The sequence below is a fragment of the Phyllobates terribilis genome, unplaced genomic scaffold (assembly GCF_046119375.1).
Source record: "Phyllobates terribilis strain yellow unplaced genomic scaffold, ASM4611937v1 Scaffold_5__5_contigs__length_657084704, whole genome shotgun sequence".
Taxonomy (NCBI): domain Eukaryota; kingdom Metazoa; phylum Chordata; class Amphibia; order Anura; family Dendrobatidae; genus Phyllobates; species Phyllobates terribilis.
The window spans coordinates 189,628,166-189,648,118 of NW_027362765.1; the positions used below are offsets into that span (position 1 = coordinate 189,628,166).

At 43.8% G+C, this 19,953-nt stretch overlaps 1 protein-coding gene across 2 annotated transcripts in view; it reads left to right on the top strand.

Moving 5' to 3' along the window:
• The first annotated feature begins 2,280 nt into the window (after nt 1-2,280).
• Nucleotides 2,281-19,953, top strand: part of VAT1 (vesicle amine transport 1) — a 63,257-nt gene continuing 45,584 nt past the window's right edge. Inside the window, exon 1 of one of the 2 annotated variants that reach the window (XM_073683621.1) lies at nt 2,281-2,643. In XM_073683621.1, the coding sequence (XP_073539722.1) occupies nt 2,407-2,643 (237 nt within the window). In that variant the 5' untranslated portion in view covers nt 2,281-2,406. Of the gene's footprint in view, nt 2,845-19,953 lie in introns of both variants that reach the window. The other variant, XM_073683620.1, reaches the window with a different exon arrangement.

Here is a 19,953-nt window from a genome sequence, read left to right on the forward strand (position 1 = left end):
TCCTATTCATTTTAAAGGGAATCTGTCACCCCCTTGGACGCACCTGCGCAGAAGAAATATGCCTATAGAAGGGTGGAATATCGCAATTGCAGGGCACAGGCGCGAGACAACCACTAGATGGCACAGGGCCCTGTGACGCTGATGGGAGGCGACATGCTCACAAATGAAGAGCGGAGGCAGGAGTTTCCTTCCAGGCACCGCACGCCCCAGAGCCTGGAAGAATGCATTACCATAAAGGATGAAAAGATGATTCCTGAAGAACAAGACTACAGATATGAGGCATACAGGTAAGACTATTTTAAGTATTCTAGAACCTGTATGCCCATATTAATAGCTTAGGTACGTCCAAGGGGGTGACAGATTCCCTTTAATGGGAGAACATGCCTGTATTCCACGCACGTGTTTTTTTCCACATTTTTTTCCTTGTGCAGAAGGGACTTATCAGTTGTTGAGGCGTTACCATTTGAACAAACTCTACAAATTTGATTCCTGAATCAATGAAGCAGGAAAAAATGCCACATATGCAAAAAGCATGTAAAAAACACACTAAAAAAAAAACTTACTATTTTAAGCATTTTTTTACATGGATTTTTCAGCCAGAAAAATTCACATCACTAAACTCTTATGAACAGACCCTTAAGAACCAAACTGGTGGGTTCTCCAGAGGTTAATCGAAGTTTTGTGACATTTGCACCCGTGGCAATTCTCCTTGGTTATCCTTTGGCACTTGCGCATGGCATTTGTGGTAGCAATAGCTGACACTTATGGAGCCCTTGGGCAATTGCTGAAACCTTAAGGCCCCTTTGACCACTACTTAAGGAAACTCAGGGGCGGACATATCATTGGTGCTACCTGTGCGGCCACACAGGGGCCCAAGAGCTAAGGGGGCCCATTTATACATCCAAAGCAGGTATAATTTTGCAGGTTTAGGAGCTCTTGGGCTCTTGTCCACCAGTGCGGAAACTCCTTGGCTGGCACTTATTGGGGCTGGTATCTGTAGGGACCACAGAGGATATGGAATCCCTCCTCTTTTGGTGGCACAATGGAACAGCCTTAGACTTTGTTCACACTGAGTGTTTTGGAGGCGGTCAAAAACTATGAGATTTCTAGCAGGAAACTCTCCTATTTGGGGAGCGGATTTTTAGGACCTTTTATCTTCAACACGTGCTTTTTGAGGAGGATCTGAAGATTTTTTTTTTACATTTTTTTCTGCAGGGTTTTGACTTGGGATGTCAAGTTAGGAGCAGATTCTAGGAAGAACCCGCCTCAAAGAAATAACACGCCCTTATTTTTGTACACCATGTGCTTTTCAAAACCACTTTAGGAAAAAAAATGCTCGTCATAGGCACAGTATTAGACTTCGTTCCCATGATGAGCTTTTGGTGAATTTTTGATGTTGCACATTTTCTGCATCATTTTGATTACTTGCATTTTTTTCGACGATACACAGAGTAAAAAACTCACCACAGACACATAGTGGGAACACAGCCTTAGGCCACGTGCACACAGTCAGTATTTGGTGAGTTTTTTACCTCAGTATTTGTAAGTCAAAACCAGGAGTGGGTGATAAATACAGTGGTGACGTGTTTCTATTATACCTTTTCTCTGATTGTTCCTCTCCTGATATTGGTTTACAAATACTGAGGTAAAAAACTGACCAAATACTGAACGTGTGAACATGGTCTTAAGTCCCAGCCCAACTATCAGTATTTGGTCAGTATTTTTTCTCAGGAGTGGGTGATAAATGTAGTGGTGACTTGTTTCTATTATACCTTTTCTCTGATTGTTCCTCACCTGGTTTTGTCTCCCACTCCTGAGAAAAAATACTGACCAAATACTGATCAAATACTGATAATGGGGCCATGGCCTACGTGGATTTCCCATAGAAGTGAATAGGGAAAGTCTATCAAGATTTTGGAGCCATTTTTTGGGCATTTATTTGAAAGGATGCTGCTAAAAAAAATCCCTGAAATCCCTTCTGTGTGAACATTGCCTCATGTGCACCCTGTGTCTATATTTACTATGGAGGCCAGTTATGGGCACTCAAGAAAGGTAAAGGGCCTCATGCCAGTCTGCTGGGCACGGATTGGTGACCTCAGCACAAGCCATAATAGCAAATTACAAAAAAATATTTTATCATAGTGCAGGGCGAAAAACATAGCAACCAATCACATCACGGCTTTCATTTGTCATCTTACCTTAGACAGATGCGAGCTGCAATCTGATTGGTTGCTATGGGAAACTGCTGCACTCTTGTATCCTGTCTCTTTAACCGGGCGGTATAAAGCGCGGTGAGCCGGCAACCCCTCCTCTCCTCCCCGTCTACTTAGCTGAGAGCCGGACACTCCCCGCCGCTGTAGCATTGTGCTGTGCCTGTCTCCGGGATAACACTGCGAGCCACCGACCATGTCTGCGGGAGAAGAAGCTGCCCCTGCCCAGCCCCAGAAGCCTGAGGAGCAGCAGAAGCCTGAGGAGAAGCAGGCAGCGGAGGAGCAGATCCAGGAGGCTCCGGCAGCCGAGGCTCCGGAGGAGGAGAAGCAGCAGCAGCAGCCGGCGGAGGAGGCAGCAGCTCCGGCAGAGCCCGCGCAGCCTGAAGTCACCTACAAGTCCCTGGTCCTGTCCGCACACGGCGGCTATGACAAGGTGAAGCTGCAGACCAAGAAGGGGCAGCCCAAGCCCAAGGCCGGCGAGCTGCTCATCCGCGTCAGAGCCTGCGGCTTGAACTTTTCCGACCTCCTGGCCAGACAGGGGGTGTGCGACCGCCTGCCGTCTATGCCAGTCTCCCTGGGCATGGAGTGCGCCGGCATCGTGGAGGAGCTGGGAGAAGGGGTGACTGACCGGCAGGTGAGTGCCCTCCTTACACCTGAGCTGGCATTAGCATCTCATTTCCATATGCTAATGAGCCGTGATTCATAGAGCGCAGGCTGTAATTAGCTCTGGTATCAGGTGTAATAGAAGCTGGCACAGCACCCAGCAGACATGTGGCGCTAAGGTGAAGCCTTCCCTGGCAGCTGGGTGTGCCCCTGTCACAGCTGCTACTGGGAGGCTACATGATCACTCCTGTCCATCACAACCCTCATTGTGATCACCCAGGACCAGTGTGCCCCCATTATTGTTTGGGTTGGACTGAGTCTGGGGTGAGCATCTGGCTTTATTAACCCTTCGCTTGCTGCCTGGAGATGGGTGTGCCCATGTCACAGCTGTGTGGGAGTGCAGTTGCCAGGCTGGCAATGTTGCTGGCCCTGTCTGCGCTCAGTGCAGCTGTTCTACATTTACTGATTTGCTGGCAATTAAATTCAAATTATTGTTCTGCTCCCTGGTTATCATTTAAATCCGTTAACTCTCAACTTGCTGATTCTTCATGGGCGTGACCCTTTAAAAGTGGCTGTAGGATGTTACTATAATGTGGTGGTTTATTATGCCTCCTTGGTAAACTGCTCAAATTCTTCACATTAGCTAACGAATTTCTCCAAAGCCTTGAGTTAACCCTTCACTTTCTGATGTGATCCACACTCTATGGGGTGTGACTTGTTGACAGCTGTTATGGGCTATTAAAATATTGGGTTAGATTAATTCTGTCTTCTTGGAAGGATGTGTGATGGAATCCTATTAGACTGTAAAGGTTAGTTATTATCTGGTCTAATACACAGCTATTGACTTTAATATTTGCCTGTATGGACCTTTGTCTTCCAGCAGAGGGTGCTCTTCTAAGTTGTCTATGTATAATTGGCCATAAATGCATTGTCCAATTGCATGTTGGTGAATGTGAAGTGGTTCAGTGATTGGGAATAGAGAAGAGCTTGTACATAAGGCTGACGAGGCTCAGTTTATTGCTTTTCTCCCCTCCGAGCTGTGCTTTGTCTGAGGACCACACCCAGGGCTCTGCATTGTCTTGGCTTTGTAGGATGAGTATAGTCGGGATGAGCTTGGTCTGGTTTAAATCGCCTTTATACCTGAGATCAGACAACACTTGGACATCCTGTGGTGGTGCCAGTCACCCTATACTTGAGATGCCTTATCAGTTGTACTTGGGAGTCCTGTGAAACTCTTTAGTCTGTGCTGGTTTCAGTAACTTGAGGGGTTGGTATCTCTGGCACTAGGGTGGGCAAATTACTGTAGTCGCAGAATGTGTTCACTTGGTTTTCATTTAGTAGCATCAAGCCCAGCAATCGCTATTTTTCCAGGCAATTAGCTTGTTCACAATGAGGACTTGAGTGGGAGAACCACAGTCTGAGCACCTGGGTAGTATTAATGTTACAATATCCACCTGGTTAACATCACTTGTGACAGTCGCCTACGGGCTACATCAGTTGTCATGTCTTTAGGCTATTAGTTGCCTTTCTAACTAAGGTGCGTCAGCTAATATGGCATGTCCTGCTGTTTTACACATTCAGCAATGAACTGTCATCTGTAGGAGTACCCTGCAGGAGCATCCCATAGGAAACTGGGTGATCCTACAAAGCAGTAGATGCTTTGATCCAGCAAATACATGGGGAGTTCTCAATTTGGGACCCATTTATTAACCTAGGTTTGACTGGTATTTTTGGTAGCAATCACTTGTTGCCTGCATTTAGACAATTATCAATTTTGTGAATCAGTCTATTTAGTGCTGAATGCATGTACTTCATCTTGTCCCAAACTTCCTTGACTTGCTGTAGGTGCAGACCATATAGTTCAGTTTCTGGGAGCTTTTTATGGCAAAGTGGAGTAGGTACCAATTATAATTAAAGGGGTCACTAACCTGGGTTTGATTAGTTTTCATGGTTATCTACACAAGGTCATATTTATAGGTCTTCTGCTCTAGGATGCATGGGTCATAGTTGGTCTTTTTATCTTAGAAGCATAAAGGTCCTAATTAAGGTAGACCCTATAATATTCACTCAGCTGATGGATTTTTTTAGGGGGAAGGGACAGCTTTATTTTGTGGCTCTCAAGATTGTGACCCTACAATGTTGTAGTTAAACACCCAGGAGCCACAGGTTGCTGATTGTTCTAGTAATTGACATCTGCCAATGGTATATGGTACTTGGGTGCGAGGGAGTGGGACGGCTATCCCCATGTAAGCATCTGATTTTTTCAAAGATGCAGTGGTCTCTGAATTGTCCATTTTTGCTCTATAGAAGTCTAATACTTTGTTACAATTCCAAAGAGTGATGTGAAGTGCATGGAGGCTGCAAGATATCTGGTCCTTGTTGCCACACCCAGCTGGGCTGTGTAATATGGCCTCTAGTGGAAAAGCCTGACACGAAACCACAGGAGGTATAAGAATGGGTTACGCCAGTCTCCCAGAACACGAAATAAGCAGCTTTGCTGCCAATAATTGATGCAATGTCTGTGATACAAAATGTTAGTAACCTCATTCTCTGCATTGTGCTTCTCTGGGGTTTAATTCATCAATTCTAGTCACTAACACTTTAACTGTTTAATCAAAAATTAAATGGCTGAATTAAATTGTCTTGTGGTCTTTTTAGAATATAATATTAATGGGTGTCTGAAGAGGGCGATAATCACCAAAATTGAGAGCCTTTGCCCATACTATAACTCCTTGTGCCTTGGAAGTTCCCCTCCATATAAACTGGTCACCTATAGCCTTGCATGTCAAAAAATGGCTGTTCAGTGGGACTGTCAATTACCATTTACCAAAGCAGATGTTATATGCACATTTTTACCAGTCTCTCAATTGAAGTTAGATGGGTTTTCACATAAGCTCTTGAGTATAGACTGTCAACCCAGTGATGTGCCTCCTGTAAATGGTGATGGCAGAAGCCATGCTGCATGAGTTCTGGATCCAGCCAGTTGGTGTCCCTGCACTCCCCTGAATGCTGTAGAGGTAAAGCTGCCATTGCTTGTGCCATGGGAGAGTGCACAGTTCAGGCCAGGGGTCCTGCATATCAGGCATGCATGGCATACTATGTAACTGACCTAAATGTTATAGGTATTCCAATCCCAAATGCAGATATGATGCTGAGCTCCTAATTTGTTCTTTTTGTGAGAAGAGCTGCACGTATATTGTACAGATTTCTGCACTGATGGAGATTTCTGTTCAGCTCTTAAGAACATGTCTTTAATGTTCCTCCCATGTGCTACAAAGACTCCCTTTAAAGCTTTGGCTGCTGTCATGTTTGTTCTAGAAGAGCAGGGCAATTATATTGAGCACTGGCACTCTACGCTGTCTCCCTGCAGGTGTACTAACCCAGATTCCGGTTTCATGTTTTTCTGCTTTTAGATTGTGCTCATTAGATCTGCTGGCCTGTTCACGGCTCGGTTTTTTGATGCTTAAAGTTCAACAAATTAAAATACTCAGTCCTCCCATCTGAAAAGCCCAATCCTGTAAGAAGCACCTTGTCCTGTCAACATACAAATCTACCTCCCACTCGCTATACAGCATAATGGGCTCCAGTTGAGAGAATGAGTGGGAAGACTTCTGTTTCGACTAATTTCCCTCTTTAGAACCATGTGATCTGGTGGTTGTGGATCAGTCCTACAGACTGGATTATACCCAGCATCTAGTCATATTGAAATTTCAGATGCTTATCTGCCAACCAACTATACAACCTACATCTTGTTAATGATGGATCTGCTTTGTGGCAATGCAGTTAATGGTGCTGCAAGATCCTCAACAGCTGTGCTGATGCTTGGGATGTGTAGGAGAAAACTATGAAATCTTTTTTTAGATGGTGCTTGGACTATCCTTAGACAGGTTTGTGACTGCCCCATACACATTAAATAAAGCAGCAGATCCTACCAACTTAATCAGGGTTGGCCAAGCATCTGTGTATGGGAGCCTCTTAGCTGTCCTGACGATTGTCTGGAGATAAAGATTAAGTGGTTAGAATTCAATCCCCCAGATCCTTCTGTTCAGCAGCCAGACATGGGAACAGTCTCTTCCACTACATTAATGACTGCCATGTACTTTCAGTCACTGCTATGGGATAAATTGGTGGCTTGTCAGGAGTGGGTCCCATTCCTATCAGATGTTGTCTGAGATCAATTTTAACCAGTCCAAGTAGAGTTCTACTTTGAGGAGCTGCTAGTTTTGTTCAGATGTCCAAAGATGGTAAAAAGACTGCAGTGTGGCTCAGTGACCTAAAAATCTTAATTCAATCATCCTAGAACACCTGTTCCCTGCTGTATTTCAATATTAACCACTGAGACCTAATACAGGTATTAATCAGAGGCTGGAGCAGCAGGAGGATGATTCTGCTGTCGCCCTTGAAAACTTTAATATGGATTTGTTCTGACTGGTTGCTGATAGTCAGCATGGAGTAATACCTGAAAAAGAACTATATTTTCTTGATTGCTTTAGACTTGATACTTCATCCATTCAGCTCTCTCCACCACTTAGCCCTAATCAATGCAATGTCAGGGCTATCGGCCACATTGTTAAGTGCAGCTACTTCTAGAAGAGCCCTGAGCAAGGGATTTTCTGCACAGCTTTCTAGATACTAGACAGAGCACTTAAAGGAAATAAGCAGTTTTTTTACAATGTAATCTGACAGCTGCATGTAGGGACAGAGACCCTGATTCCAGCAATGTATCACTTAGTTTACCACAGCAGCTGTGATGGAATCGGTTTTCTTTACTGCAGATGTAGCAGTGCACTTGTGAGCCCTGTGTAACCCTGCCCACATCTTTAGCTTTGCCAATCAGTGGTGGGGCCAGGGCTAAACACAAGCTGAGCAGGAGGCACAAGACGCCTAGTCCTGTGGTGGTCTCCTGCTGGTAAAACACAGCCTGGAAAGTCACATCACTGCAACTGTGGTCTTTGCTCCTATGTTGTGCTGCTTTCAAATTGCATAGCAAAAACCTGTTGACAGATTCCCTTTAACACATCTTAGAGGTTCAGACCCTGAAATCCAAAATTTTTAAGCTAATCTGTGTTGTATTATAATATACAAAACCCCCTATAATTTTGTTTGTCTACCTTTCATTCCTCCTGAATCTCTCTTCACTCCCTGCACCCAGTTTGCTCCTCTTGCAGACCAGGCAGCTTCCTGGGCTTTATTTTCTGAGCTCACAGAGCTAGCTCTGCCCTCTGCCTGCCCACTGCACACTCATTGGCTGTTAGGATCTGCCCCAGCATTGGAAGTGATGGTGATACTGGTTCACTCATCCATAGTGCAGCTCTAATCATACACCACACATCACCTCCATAGTGGTGACAGCTGTCACATGTCCACCCACATCACCCCTGACATGGGAATACTGGGAACTGAAGAGTCCATAGTCTTGTGTGGGTATATATACATCATATTGCCTCATATGATCATACACTTCAGCTTCTACCCAATATCATAATTCATGCCTCAGCTGCTGCAGAACATCATAACACAGCTGGTATCATTGAATTAAACTGATAGGCTTTTATTTCCAGATCACCATGTAATTGTTCAATGGCAGTATATAAGGTATGATGCAGAGGCTTCAATGTTTTACTACACAATGAAGCAGACAGCTGATTCCTACTACACCAGCCCCTGGGCCTAATGACTCAGACATTGATTCCATTATTACAGCGGTGTATGTTTTACTCAGAACTAGTGCCACATTTCAGATAAAACCATACATTTAATATCTATTTGACTATGACTAGCTCAGGAGTCTGGTCCCCAGCAGCTTCTGTTTTGCTCTGTTTGCTAATTCGAGAGGTCGTCACGTGATCGCTCGCGTGCAACTTGCAGACGTGGAGACTAGAGACATAAATTTCTCAGCTTGTGTAATAAGGAAGAATATGGTGGAACGTTTCTAGACTTGCTAGGACCCTACAGTCACAGGAGCCTATACAATAAATAAAATGACTTTGCTATCTACTAAACTAATATCTGTTTGGGTCATACTGTAGGTGACTTGCCTTGAAATCTATTTTTCTATGCTCAGTCTTTTTATTCAAGGATCCTTTGGGCAAATCACCCAATCTTGTGACTTCCATGATTTTATCACATGCCAGTCATGCAGTCTCCTCACACAAAGGGTATTGTCAGTATGAAGAACCCCTGGGGTTTGGTAGCAAATGTCTCCTCTGCTCCAGCTGGGCTCTTGCTCTGCACCTGCAGGTCAGCTTGTTTGTTGAGCAGTAACCTGCTGCGTCTTACTTGGGCCATACATTGTGATGTGCAAATCATATAACCTTTTACAGTAAGATGTGGCTTTATTCAGTAGTCAAAGTAGCAACAGTGATCATTCTAGAAGACTTTAAAGGATAGTCCAATCTTGTAAAGTCCTGGCATACTGACAAGATATGCTGTCACTATGATTGTGTGATTGTGAGGGTCTAACCTTTGAAAACTCCACCAATCCTGAAAGTAAAGGGGCCCGAGTCATACTTTAGACTATCCTTAACTTGCCAAGGTTCCCCAGCTATCCTTGTACTGCAGCATGGCCCCATGTGAAGGTTATTCTCCACTTGTAAAGTTACCAGGGGCCCCTGTCAGTGTTGCCCCAACTGCCTATACACGTGCACATTTGCATATATTCAACTTTATTTTATTGGTTAAATGGAGAAATGAAAATTACACAATTTACCAATAACCATAATAAGATGGTAAAATTATAAAAATATTAAACATCTATTGGTTTGATTAAAATTTTAATTCACATTTTGATAGAAATATCTTCATTATGAGACAAATCACTCTATAAACTCCCCATAATGTAATGATTTAGATCTACACTGCTCAAAACAATAGGAACACTCAAATAACACATCCTAGATCTGAATGAAATATTCTCATTGAATACTTTGTTCTGTACAAAGTCAAATGTGCTAACAACAAAATCACACATCACACCAGCATATGGTCTCACAAGGGGTCTGAGGATCTCATCTCTGTACCCAATGGCAGTCAGGCTACCTCTGGCGAGCACATGGAGGGCTGTGCGGCCCTCCAAAGAAATGCCACCCCACACCATTACTGACCCACTGCCAAACTGGTCATGCTGAACAAAGTTGCAGGCAGTAGATCGCTCTCCATGCGGTCTCCAGACTCTGTCACATGTGCTCAGTGTGAACCTGCTTTCATCTGTGAAGAGCACAGGGCGCCAGTGACTACTTTGCCAATCCTGGTGTTATGTGGCATTTCTCTGGAGGGCTGCACATCCCTCCATGAGCTCGCCAGAGGTAACCTGACTGTCATTAGGTACCGAGATGAGATCCTCAGACCCCTTGTGAGACCATATGCTGGTGCGGTTGGCACTGGGTTCCTCCTAATGCAGGACAATGCCAGACCTCATGTGGCTGGAGTGTCAGCAGTTCCTGCAAGATGAAGGAATTGAAGCTATGGACTGTCCCGTCCGTTCCTCAGACCTGAATCTGATTGAGCACATCTGGGACATGTCTCTCTCCATTCACCAATGTCTCGTTGCACCACAGACTGTCCAGGTCTGGGAGGAGATCCCATCTGCAACCTCATCAGGAGCATGCTCAGGCGTTGTAGGGAGGTCATACAGGCACGTGGAGGCCACACACAATACTGAGCCTCATTTTGACTTGTTTTAAGGACATTACATCAAAGTTGGATCAGCCTGTAGTTTTTCCACTTTAATTTTGGGGGTGACTCCAAATCCAGGCCTCCATTGGTTAATAAATTTGATTTCCATTGATTTTTGTGTGATTTTTGTCAGCGTATTCAATGAGTATATTTCAGTCAGATCTAGGATGTTATTTGAGTGTTCCCTTTATTTTTTGGAGTAGTCTATATACCAGTACAATGTGTATAGAATTTTCCCCTTTACAAACACTGCAGCCTTTATCTCAATGTAATGTTTCTGCTTATGTACTAGAAAAGTAGTAATTGGACTAAGAGGACACTCCATCCTCTACCCCAACATACGATTGGAGGTCTACATCTGGGAGTGCAAAAAACACAAAGCAGTATCCTGAGTAAGGAACACAGGGCCTGTGCAATACAGATCACCTTCCTCACTGTAATCCCCTCCCCTGCAGGACCCTGTACAGCTGCCATCTAGTTATTACTATTCGTAGAATGGGTGATAATGCAGAGGTCAGTAGCCATAAGACCCACACAGAAAACGTAGCCCTCTCCTATAGCACACTACAGAACTCTATAAATATTCACGGTTATACAGAATGTCTAGATTGATTAGTGTTCTTTTATCCAAGAGTACAATTTAAAGTGTGACTAGCAAATGGTGAAGTTTCACCCATTAAAGGTTTGCATACAATACTTCCTAACAAAGCCATGGAATGACTGGAGCTCACATCAAGGGGTCTCGAGTGCTTCCCCTGCACTTCTACCAACAGGTCTACAGGTATCTATTCTCTCTCATCATACATTATACTTGGTCAAACAGATTAGTGGTATTTACATGGGTGTCTATGGCTTATCCTTTATGAAATTCTTGCATATGCTTTACGAGCCCCTTTTATTGCCACTATCCTATTTATAATTGACCTAACTTGAGAATATACAGGTGCTTCTCACAAAATTAGAATAGCAAAGTTAATTTCAGTTCTTCAATACAAAAAGTGAAACTCGTATATTAGTCATTACAAACAGTGATCTATTTCAAGTGTTTTTCTGTTAATTTTGATTATGGCTTACAGCCAGCAAAAACACATCTCAGTAAATTAGAATATTTAACACCTTGAAAAATTATTTTAAAATCCAAAATGTTGGCCTACTGAAATGTATGCTCAGTAAATGCACTCAATACTTGGTCGGGGCTCCTTTTGCATCAATTACTGCATCAATGCGGCGTGGCATGGAGGCGATCAGCCTGTGGCACTGCTGAGGTGTTATGGAAGCCCAGGTTGCTTTGATAGCAGCCTTCAGCTCGTCTACATTGTTGGGTCTGGTGTCTCATCTTCCTCTTGACAATACCCCATAGATTCTCTATGGGGTTAAGGTCAGGCGAGTTTGCTGGCCAATCAAGCACAGTCATACTGTTTGTAAACCAGGTATTGGTACTTTTGGCAGTGTGGACAGGTGCCAAGTCCTGCTGGAGAATGAAATTTCCATCTGCAAAAAGCTTGTCGGCAGAGGGAAGCATGAAGTGCTCTAAAATTTCCTGGTAGATGGCTGCGCTGACTTTGGTCTTGATAACACAGTGGACCTACACCAGCAGATGACATGGCTCCCCAAACCATCACTGATTGTGGAAACTTCACACTAGACCTCAAGCAGCGTGGATTGTGGCCTCTCCACTCTTCCTCCAGACTCTGGGACCTTGATTTCCAAATGAAATGCAAAATCTACTTTTCATCTGAAAACACCTTGGGCCACTGAGCAACAGTCCAGGTCTTTTTCTCCTTGACCCAGGTAAGACGCTTCTGTCTATTGGTCATGATTGGCTTGACACAAGGAATGCAACACTTGTAGCCCATGTCCTGGATAAATCTTTGTGGTGGCTCTTGAAGCAATGACTCCAGCAGCAGTCCACTCCTTGTAAGTCACCCCCAAATGTTTGAATGGCCTTTTCTTAACAAGCCTTCCAAGGCTGCGGTTATCCCACTTGCTTGTGCACCTTTTCCTAACACATTTTTCCTTCCACTCAATTTTCCATTAATATGCTTGGATACAGCACTCTGAACAGCCAGCTTCTTTAGCAGTGACCTTGTGTGGCTTACCCTCCTTGTCCAGAAGCCAGTCATGGAGTCAATCTGTCAAGTCAGCAGTCTTCCCTAAGATTGTGGAGCCTACTGAAACAGACTAAGGGACTTTTTAAATGCTTAAGAAGCCTTTGCAGGTTTTTTTTAATTTAATGAGATAATGACTTGTTCATTATGGCTTACAGCCAATGAAAACACATTAACAGAAATAAACACTTGAAATGGATCACTGTTTGTAATGACTCTATATAATGAGTTTAACTTTTTGATATTCTAATTTCATGAGTAAGCACCTGTATGTCCAAAAGCAGGTGAGGGTGCTGTGTGAACTTCTAGTGGATGCAACTCTTCTAGCAAGTAATGTTCTATTTAGATTGGTGTTATATATACATAACTTCTGGATGACTGCCAATAGTTGAGAAAGTATTCTATAACGTGCTATACGAGAGGGCTACACTTACTGTGTACATGTTAGGGCTGTTGGATCATGTGCCTGCCTTTCTCATCTTTTGTATATTATCATAAAATTAGCTTGTTGTGTTTAAATGGTTCATACAAAACTGATACTGTTGTGCATTTGGCAAGGCCTTAGAGGGTTGTATGAAGTGGTCCTTGTGCCATCCCTGACTCCAAGGACCTTCAGTTGGCAGATGTGGATTACTTTTACTGGGATTTGAGGACTTTTTCCTTTTTTTGGATGGCTCAACATGACCGGTTCCCTTTAGTGTGCATCCATGTAGCACTTGGTCACCAGTTTTGTAATATAGAAACTAAAGCATTACCTTCTTTGGTTGTGTATTTCATAAATGCTTATATACACCCCCAAAAAAACATTTTAAGTTTTTCTGGGCTGTATGGTAGCCTGGTCTGATGGGCATGGTTTCGGGTGCCTTCATCCCACCACCCCCTTCCTGACTGCTGCTCACCATCCTCCTTCAATTGATGTGGATGACTCCGCATGTCAGCCACATTGCCTAGTGAAAACTTGCGCCTGTGCACAAATCGCAGCTTGCACTATGCTTTGCCCTACTGCAGGCGCATGCACGCTTATGTCTGACTCTACTCGTAGATGGGGCAAAGTATAGTGTGCAGATGCAAGATTTCACCCGGCAATGTAAATGACACGAGGAGTCATCCATGTCAAAGGATGGTGAGCAGCAGCTGGGGGAGGGGATGGAGAGGCCTGAAACCATGCCCATCGGACCAACTCTATTTCCATACAGCACGGTAGTACTTAAAGGTTTTTGGGGGTTATACAAGCATTTATGGAAAGCAGCACAGGCTATGAATAAGGTGATTTTAGTTGCTATGACAAAACTGGTGAAAAGTTCCCTTTAATTTCTGTATGTCATTGATGCAAGCTGACTGGACTTTCTAGTACTCTGTATTAACTCATTTTTTTACCTGGTTTGCCAATCTTTGTAAGGCATGACAATTATGCACAGGTCACAAACTGATGTACTTAAAGGAATATTTGAGTGTTTACAGTATGGGCTAAGTGTCAAACTGGAGGATGTGAGTAAGGATATTGCTGTCAATCTGCAGTACACCCCCCCCCCCCCCCAAGGAAAAGGAATATTCAATTTGACAAAGGTCCTGTAAATAGTGTAATGTCAAAGGTGCACTAGTACTGCATCAGACTAGATACCTTTTTTTACATGAGAGGGCTGGAAGAATGTGTTATTTATTGATTACCTTTTAGTTAATAACATTGTACTAAGTTTGTCTGAAATATTCCTTCATTTTCACATCTCTATGTAGTTTATAGCCTGATCAGTGTCTCTCCCTGTAATATAGGTTTGTGTGTCACTGGCAGACAAAGCACCCCTGTACAAAAATAGTTATATGAAAAAGTTTGGGCACCCCTATTAATCTTAAGCTTAATGTTTTATAAAAATTGGTGTTTTTGCAACAGCTATTTCGGTTTGATATATGTAATAACTTGGACACAGTAATGTTTCTGCCTTGAAATGAGGTTTATTGTACTAACAGAAAATGTGCAATCTGCATTCAAACAAAATTTGACAGGTGCATAAGTATGGGCACCCTTATTTTCTTGTTTTAAAAACTCCTACCTACTTTTTACTGACTTACTAAAGCACTTTTTTTGGTTTTGTAACCTCATTGAGCTTTGAACTTCATAGCCAGGTGTATGCAATCATGAGAAGCTACTTAGGGTATGTGCACACGATGCAGAAATGCTCAGGATTTTTTCCTGAGCGTTTCTGCATCTCTCTGGCAGGAAAAAACGCATGCGGATTGTACATGCGGTTTCCTGCCAGGGACATGCGGAAATGAAGCGGTCTTCACTTTCATTTCCGCATGCGGGTTGACAGGCGCTTCCCAAGCGATTTTAGCATCACTTGGAAAGTGCTTGTCAACTTCACACTATATAAATCCATGCAGCCGGCATGGATTTATATAGTGTGTGATGTCAAAAAATAAAAAATCTATACGTTACCATCTGATGGCCCCCGGTGTCCTGCTTCATCGGTCCCGGCTGCCGGCAGTGAAGACTGTAGGACCTTCCGACGTCAGCGTCACGTGACCCGTCACATGACTCTGACGTCAGCGAAGGTCCTTCATTCAACCGCGAAGTGCCCGGGAAGCCAGCAGGACGCAGCGCGGGCCGTCAGAAGGTGAGAATATATATATTTTTTATTTTATTCTTTTTTTTTTAATGGTACCTGGGTCTGGATGAGAGTCCTCTCATCCACACCCGGGTACCATCCGCACATTAGACCGCGTGAAAAGCGCATCAACATATACAGTGATGCGGATTCCATGCGGTCTAATGCAAGTCAATGGCGGCAAAAGAGCAGCGTTTCCGCAAAATTAATTGACATGCTGCGGATTTTTGACCGCAGCGTTTACGCTGCGGAAAAATCCGCATCATGGGCACAGCACATGTGGATTTCCATTGGGGAACATTGCTGCCCTTCTACCATGCGTTTTTCATGCGTTTCCGCGGCGTTTACGCAACTGCAAAAACGCCGCGGAAACGCATGAAAAACGCATCATGTGAACTCAGCCTTAAAGTGGCCACTTGCAAGTTGTTCTCCTGTTTGAATCTCCTCTGAACAGTGGCATCATGGACTCCTCAAAACAACTGTCAAATGATCTGAAAACAAAGATTATTCAACATAGTTGTTCAGGGGGAAGGATACAAAAAGCTGTCTCAGAGATTTAACCTGTCAGTTTCCACTGTGAGGAACATAGTAAGGAAATGGAAGAACACAGGGACAGTTCTTGTTAAGGCCAGAAGTGGCAGGCCAAGAAAAACATCAGAAGGGCAGAGAAGAATGGTGAGATCAGTCAAGGACAATCCTCAGACCGCCTCCAGAGAGCTGCAGCATCAACTTGCTGCAGATGGTGTCACTGTGCATTGGTCAACTATACAACGCACTTTGCACAAGGAGAAGCTGTATGGGAGAGTGATGCGAAAGAAGCAGTTTCTGGAAGCACGCCACAGTCGGCTGAGGTATGCAAAAGCACATTTGGAGAAGCCAATTTCTTTTTGGAAGAAGGTCCTGTGGACTGATGAAACCAAGATTGAGTTGTTTGGTCATACAAAAAGGCGTTATGCATGGCAGCAAAAAAAAACAGCATTCCAAGAAAAACACTTGCTACCCACAGTAAAATTTGGAGGTTCCATCATGCTTTGGGGCTGTGTGGCCAATGCCAGCACCGGGAATCTTGTTAAAGTTGAGGGACGCATGGATTCCACTCAGTATCAGCAGATTCTTGACAATGTTCAAGAATCAGTGACAAAGTTGAAGTTACGTAGGGGATGGATCTTTCAGCAAGACAATGATCCAAAACACCGCTCCAAATCTACTCAGGCATTCATGCAGAGGAACAATTACAATGTTCTGGAATGGCCATCCCAGTCCCCAGACCTGAATATCATTGAACATCTGTGGGATCATTTGAAGAGGGCTATCCATGCTCGGCGACCATCAAACTTAACTGAACTGGAATTGTTTTGTAAAGAGGAATGGTCAAAAATACCTTCATCCAGGAAATCATTAAAAGCTACAGGAAGCGACTAGAGGCTGTTATTTTTGCAAAAGGAGGATCTACTAAATATTGATGTCACTTTTCTGGTGAGGTGCCCATACTTATGCACCTGTCAAATTTTGTTTGCAGATTACACATTTTCTGTTAGTACAATAAACCTCATTTCAAGGCAGAAACATTACGGTGTCCAAGTTATTACATATATCAAACCGAAATAGCTGTTGCAAAAACACCAATTTTTATAAAACATTAAGCTTAAGATTAATAGGGGTGCCCAAACTTTTTCATATAACTGTATATGGGCCCTCTGCAGTCTAATGGCTTATGATTAACAATTCTGCCTGTTTTGGAGGTGAAAATGGGGCCCCTGTGCAGATGCACCAACATGTCTGCCCCTGATGTGTCATGGGTGCTTTGGTCTTCACTTCCATGTATCATCCCAGCCCAATATTGTATTTGCTGTGTGCTTTTATCCTTGTCTATATAGCCTGTCCACTCCAGATGTGAACCCCATTCCTCCTGCTATCTCTAACTCTGAGGGGAACAGATGTCAGGTGCTCCACTGATATATAACACTTTGAAAAAGCACTCGGCTAAAGTACTTTACAGGCACTCTGCAGCATTAAAATGGTAGAAATTTTAATGATTTAGAAAGTCTAATGTTGCTCAAAAGTTTAGTAATTTGTCTACAAAGAGGTCTTGTCCAATGGCCGACTCTTGTATTTAGGAAGCGGCGTAGGAGGTTGTGGCATCTGATCTTCTTGCATCTTGATTACATGTTCATGTACATCTCATGCTGAAGGCTTCTGGTATGATCTCTATTTTAATTTCCTCCCTTTATCTCCAGGCTGCTCTCCTGCAGTTTGGAGGAAACCAGCGACGACATTACATTTGCACGCATATCAAAGCCTGTCAGCGCTCCCATACTGGCAGAGCCATCCGCACACGCCCTTGAGTATGCTTGAGGTCTGCTGTTTACAAAGGCACTTTTCTTAACTACTTCCTTCAATACTAAAATATAGATGTTGCTAAAGAACATGTCCAGGTATCTTTGCATAGGCTCTAAATGAATCTATAAAGACTTTGTCCTGACTCTGACCAGTTTGACTCTTTAGAATAAGTTGTTTTTTTTCTTGATTTTAAGGTGGTGGTAGCTGGAGCATGGCATGAGTTTTTGGTCCTGTTGTACATTGGTGCCTAAGAGCATGCATTGAGCAGAAGTGTGATTTCCTGGAGTAATGCTTTACATGGCATAATCTTTGGACAAGGCTGGAAAGTTAGTTTAGCTCCTGTACATGAGGCATACTTGGGATCTGACCCCTTTCAGACTTCAAAAGCAATTGTCTTTACTAGCATACCCATGATCTTTCCTCTGGTCTGCCCGTAACTGTCACACTACCCCTATTATCCAATGCACTGCTTATATTGGCAGGGCACTCTGGAAAAATAACCTTGTTTCCATGGCAACTAAAACCAATTACCTTGGCAAGCTGTCATCTTGGCTGCAAACATAAAGGTAATTTTAGACTGGGTGATGAAATGAGATTTATTCAGCAAGAAGTCTGCACCGTGTGGATCAGATCGGTGATCTTTGGGTGGCTTTGCAATAGGAAAATCTCAATGAACTGAAGTCTGTAATACAAGAGTGTGCCTCTATATAAAATAGGCTTGTATAAAAGTCTGGCTGTAAAAACTCCACCATTCTACAGCCAGTCTTAAGTCACTGATGTGGCGATTTAGATATTGGAATAGACTTTGTTGTAAAGCTCACTCCTCCAGGAGAACTGATGCTGGGCCACCTGGTGAGGGACAGGAGCTCTGTATTTGGGCTTGCACAAGGCTTAACTTGGGTATCCTGAAATATCTAAGGGGAGACTCCATTTTGTTGCAGTAATCACACATTTTCCTGGCTCAGTAGGACTTGTCTGCAAAAAACTGAGTCTGCTCACTGTTTAAATGTGTGCAGGAAATGCTACTGGATTCTGAGGATTTGTTTGTCTTTTAACAAGCTGGATGTATGAAACTGGTTTAGCTGGAAAACATTCTGTAACTTGCGTTTGCAGTAGCTCCTTGGTTTTCTGCTGTAACAAACTCTGCTCCTTCACCCCACTTTAGGCCATGGATTCTGTAGCTCATCCTGTAATCGCTCCTGAATAGGTCAATCTCCCACAGGACAGATATAATGTACCATTGTCTCCAAGTTTAGAACTGGCCGCAGCTGTAGTCCTACAGAGCACTGCCCAGATTCCAGAAGTCTACCACATGACCACAGCTTTATCCTGCCCAGCCCCACTCCGAATATCCCAGTTACTGTAAATGCATGGTGCATAGCCTGCACTACTTGGCTACAATGCACATTATTACTTTTCATGTAGTCTTCACTCAAACGTTATACATAGCATGGCTCAGTTTTAAACTTCTAGAACTTTCACCTAAAGCATACAATTAACACTTATTATTTAGTGTGTATATATAAATTAAGGTCTATTGATGTGGCACTATAGAGTTCAAGTCCTTTTTGCAGTACGTCCCCATGACAGCACCATAGGAGGAGTAATCCCATATCCTGTGTAGGGACCGGAAGCACGAGGTTAAAAGCCCACCCACCCCCAACCTCCTCCAGTGTTTTTCCTGTCCATACACAGGACAGGGAGTACAGGAGGAGCACTGGTGCGAAGTTAGATGTACCTCAAGGGACCCCAGGGGATCAGGGGGGGGGGGGCCACGGCGCTCTCCTTCCCGCCGCCAAGCTGGTCCTGGGCTGACACTCCCTGTCAGGAGGCCCTCAGTATGCTGGAGCCTCCGGGTGCTGCTTCCCAATCGCCGGGGCATTCGGCATCCTGCTCTGGGCGGGTCCAGCTTCTCCTGGCTTCAGGACCACCCGGAGTCTAAACCAGAAGTTCGGAGATGACTACTTCCCGTGGCAGTCGCGTGGGAAATTCAAATCTCAGTTCGACCAGATGCCAGGGAGCAGGAGAAAATAACGAGTTCTTGGGTATACTCCTATGGTGCTGTCATGGGGACATACTTTAAAACCGGAATTAGTCTTACCGGTAACAATGTTTCCAGGAGTCCACATGATGGCACCCTTATTTCCCTCCCTATATTGCTACTGTATGACTCTAACATGTCTAAAATAAAATTTTGCTGTACCCAGCCAATGTGGTTCTTGGAAAATCACTGAGGAGCTTGGGGGTGGGAGGGCTTTTAACCTCTTGTGCTTCCTGTCCCTACCCGGTTAGCTTTTTTTTTTTTGTGGTATTTTTTTGTCTTTTTGGGTGCAGATGTCTACAGTACACTTTTAATGACATTAGTTTGTCACCAAAACCACAAAGTATTGACATGCTGCAGATTTCAAAAACACA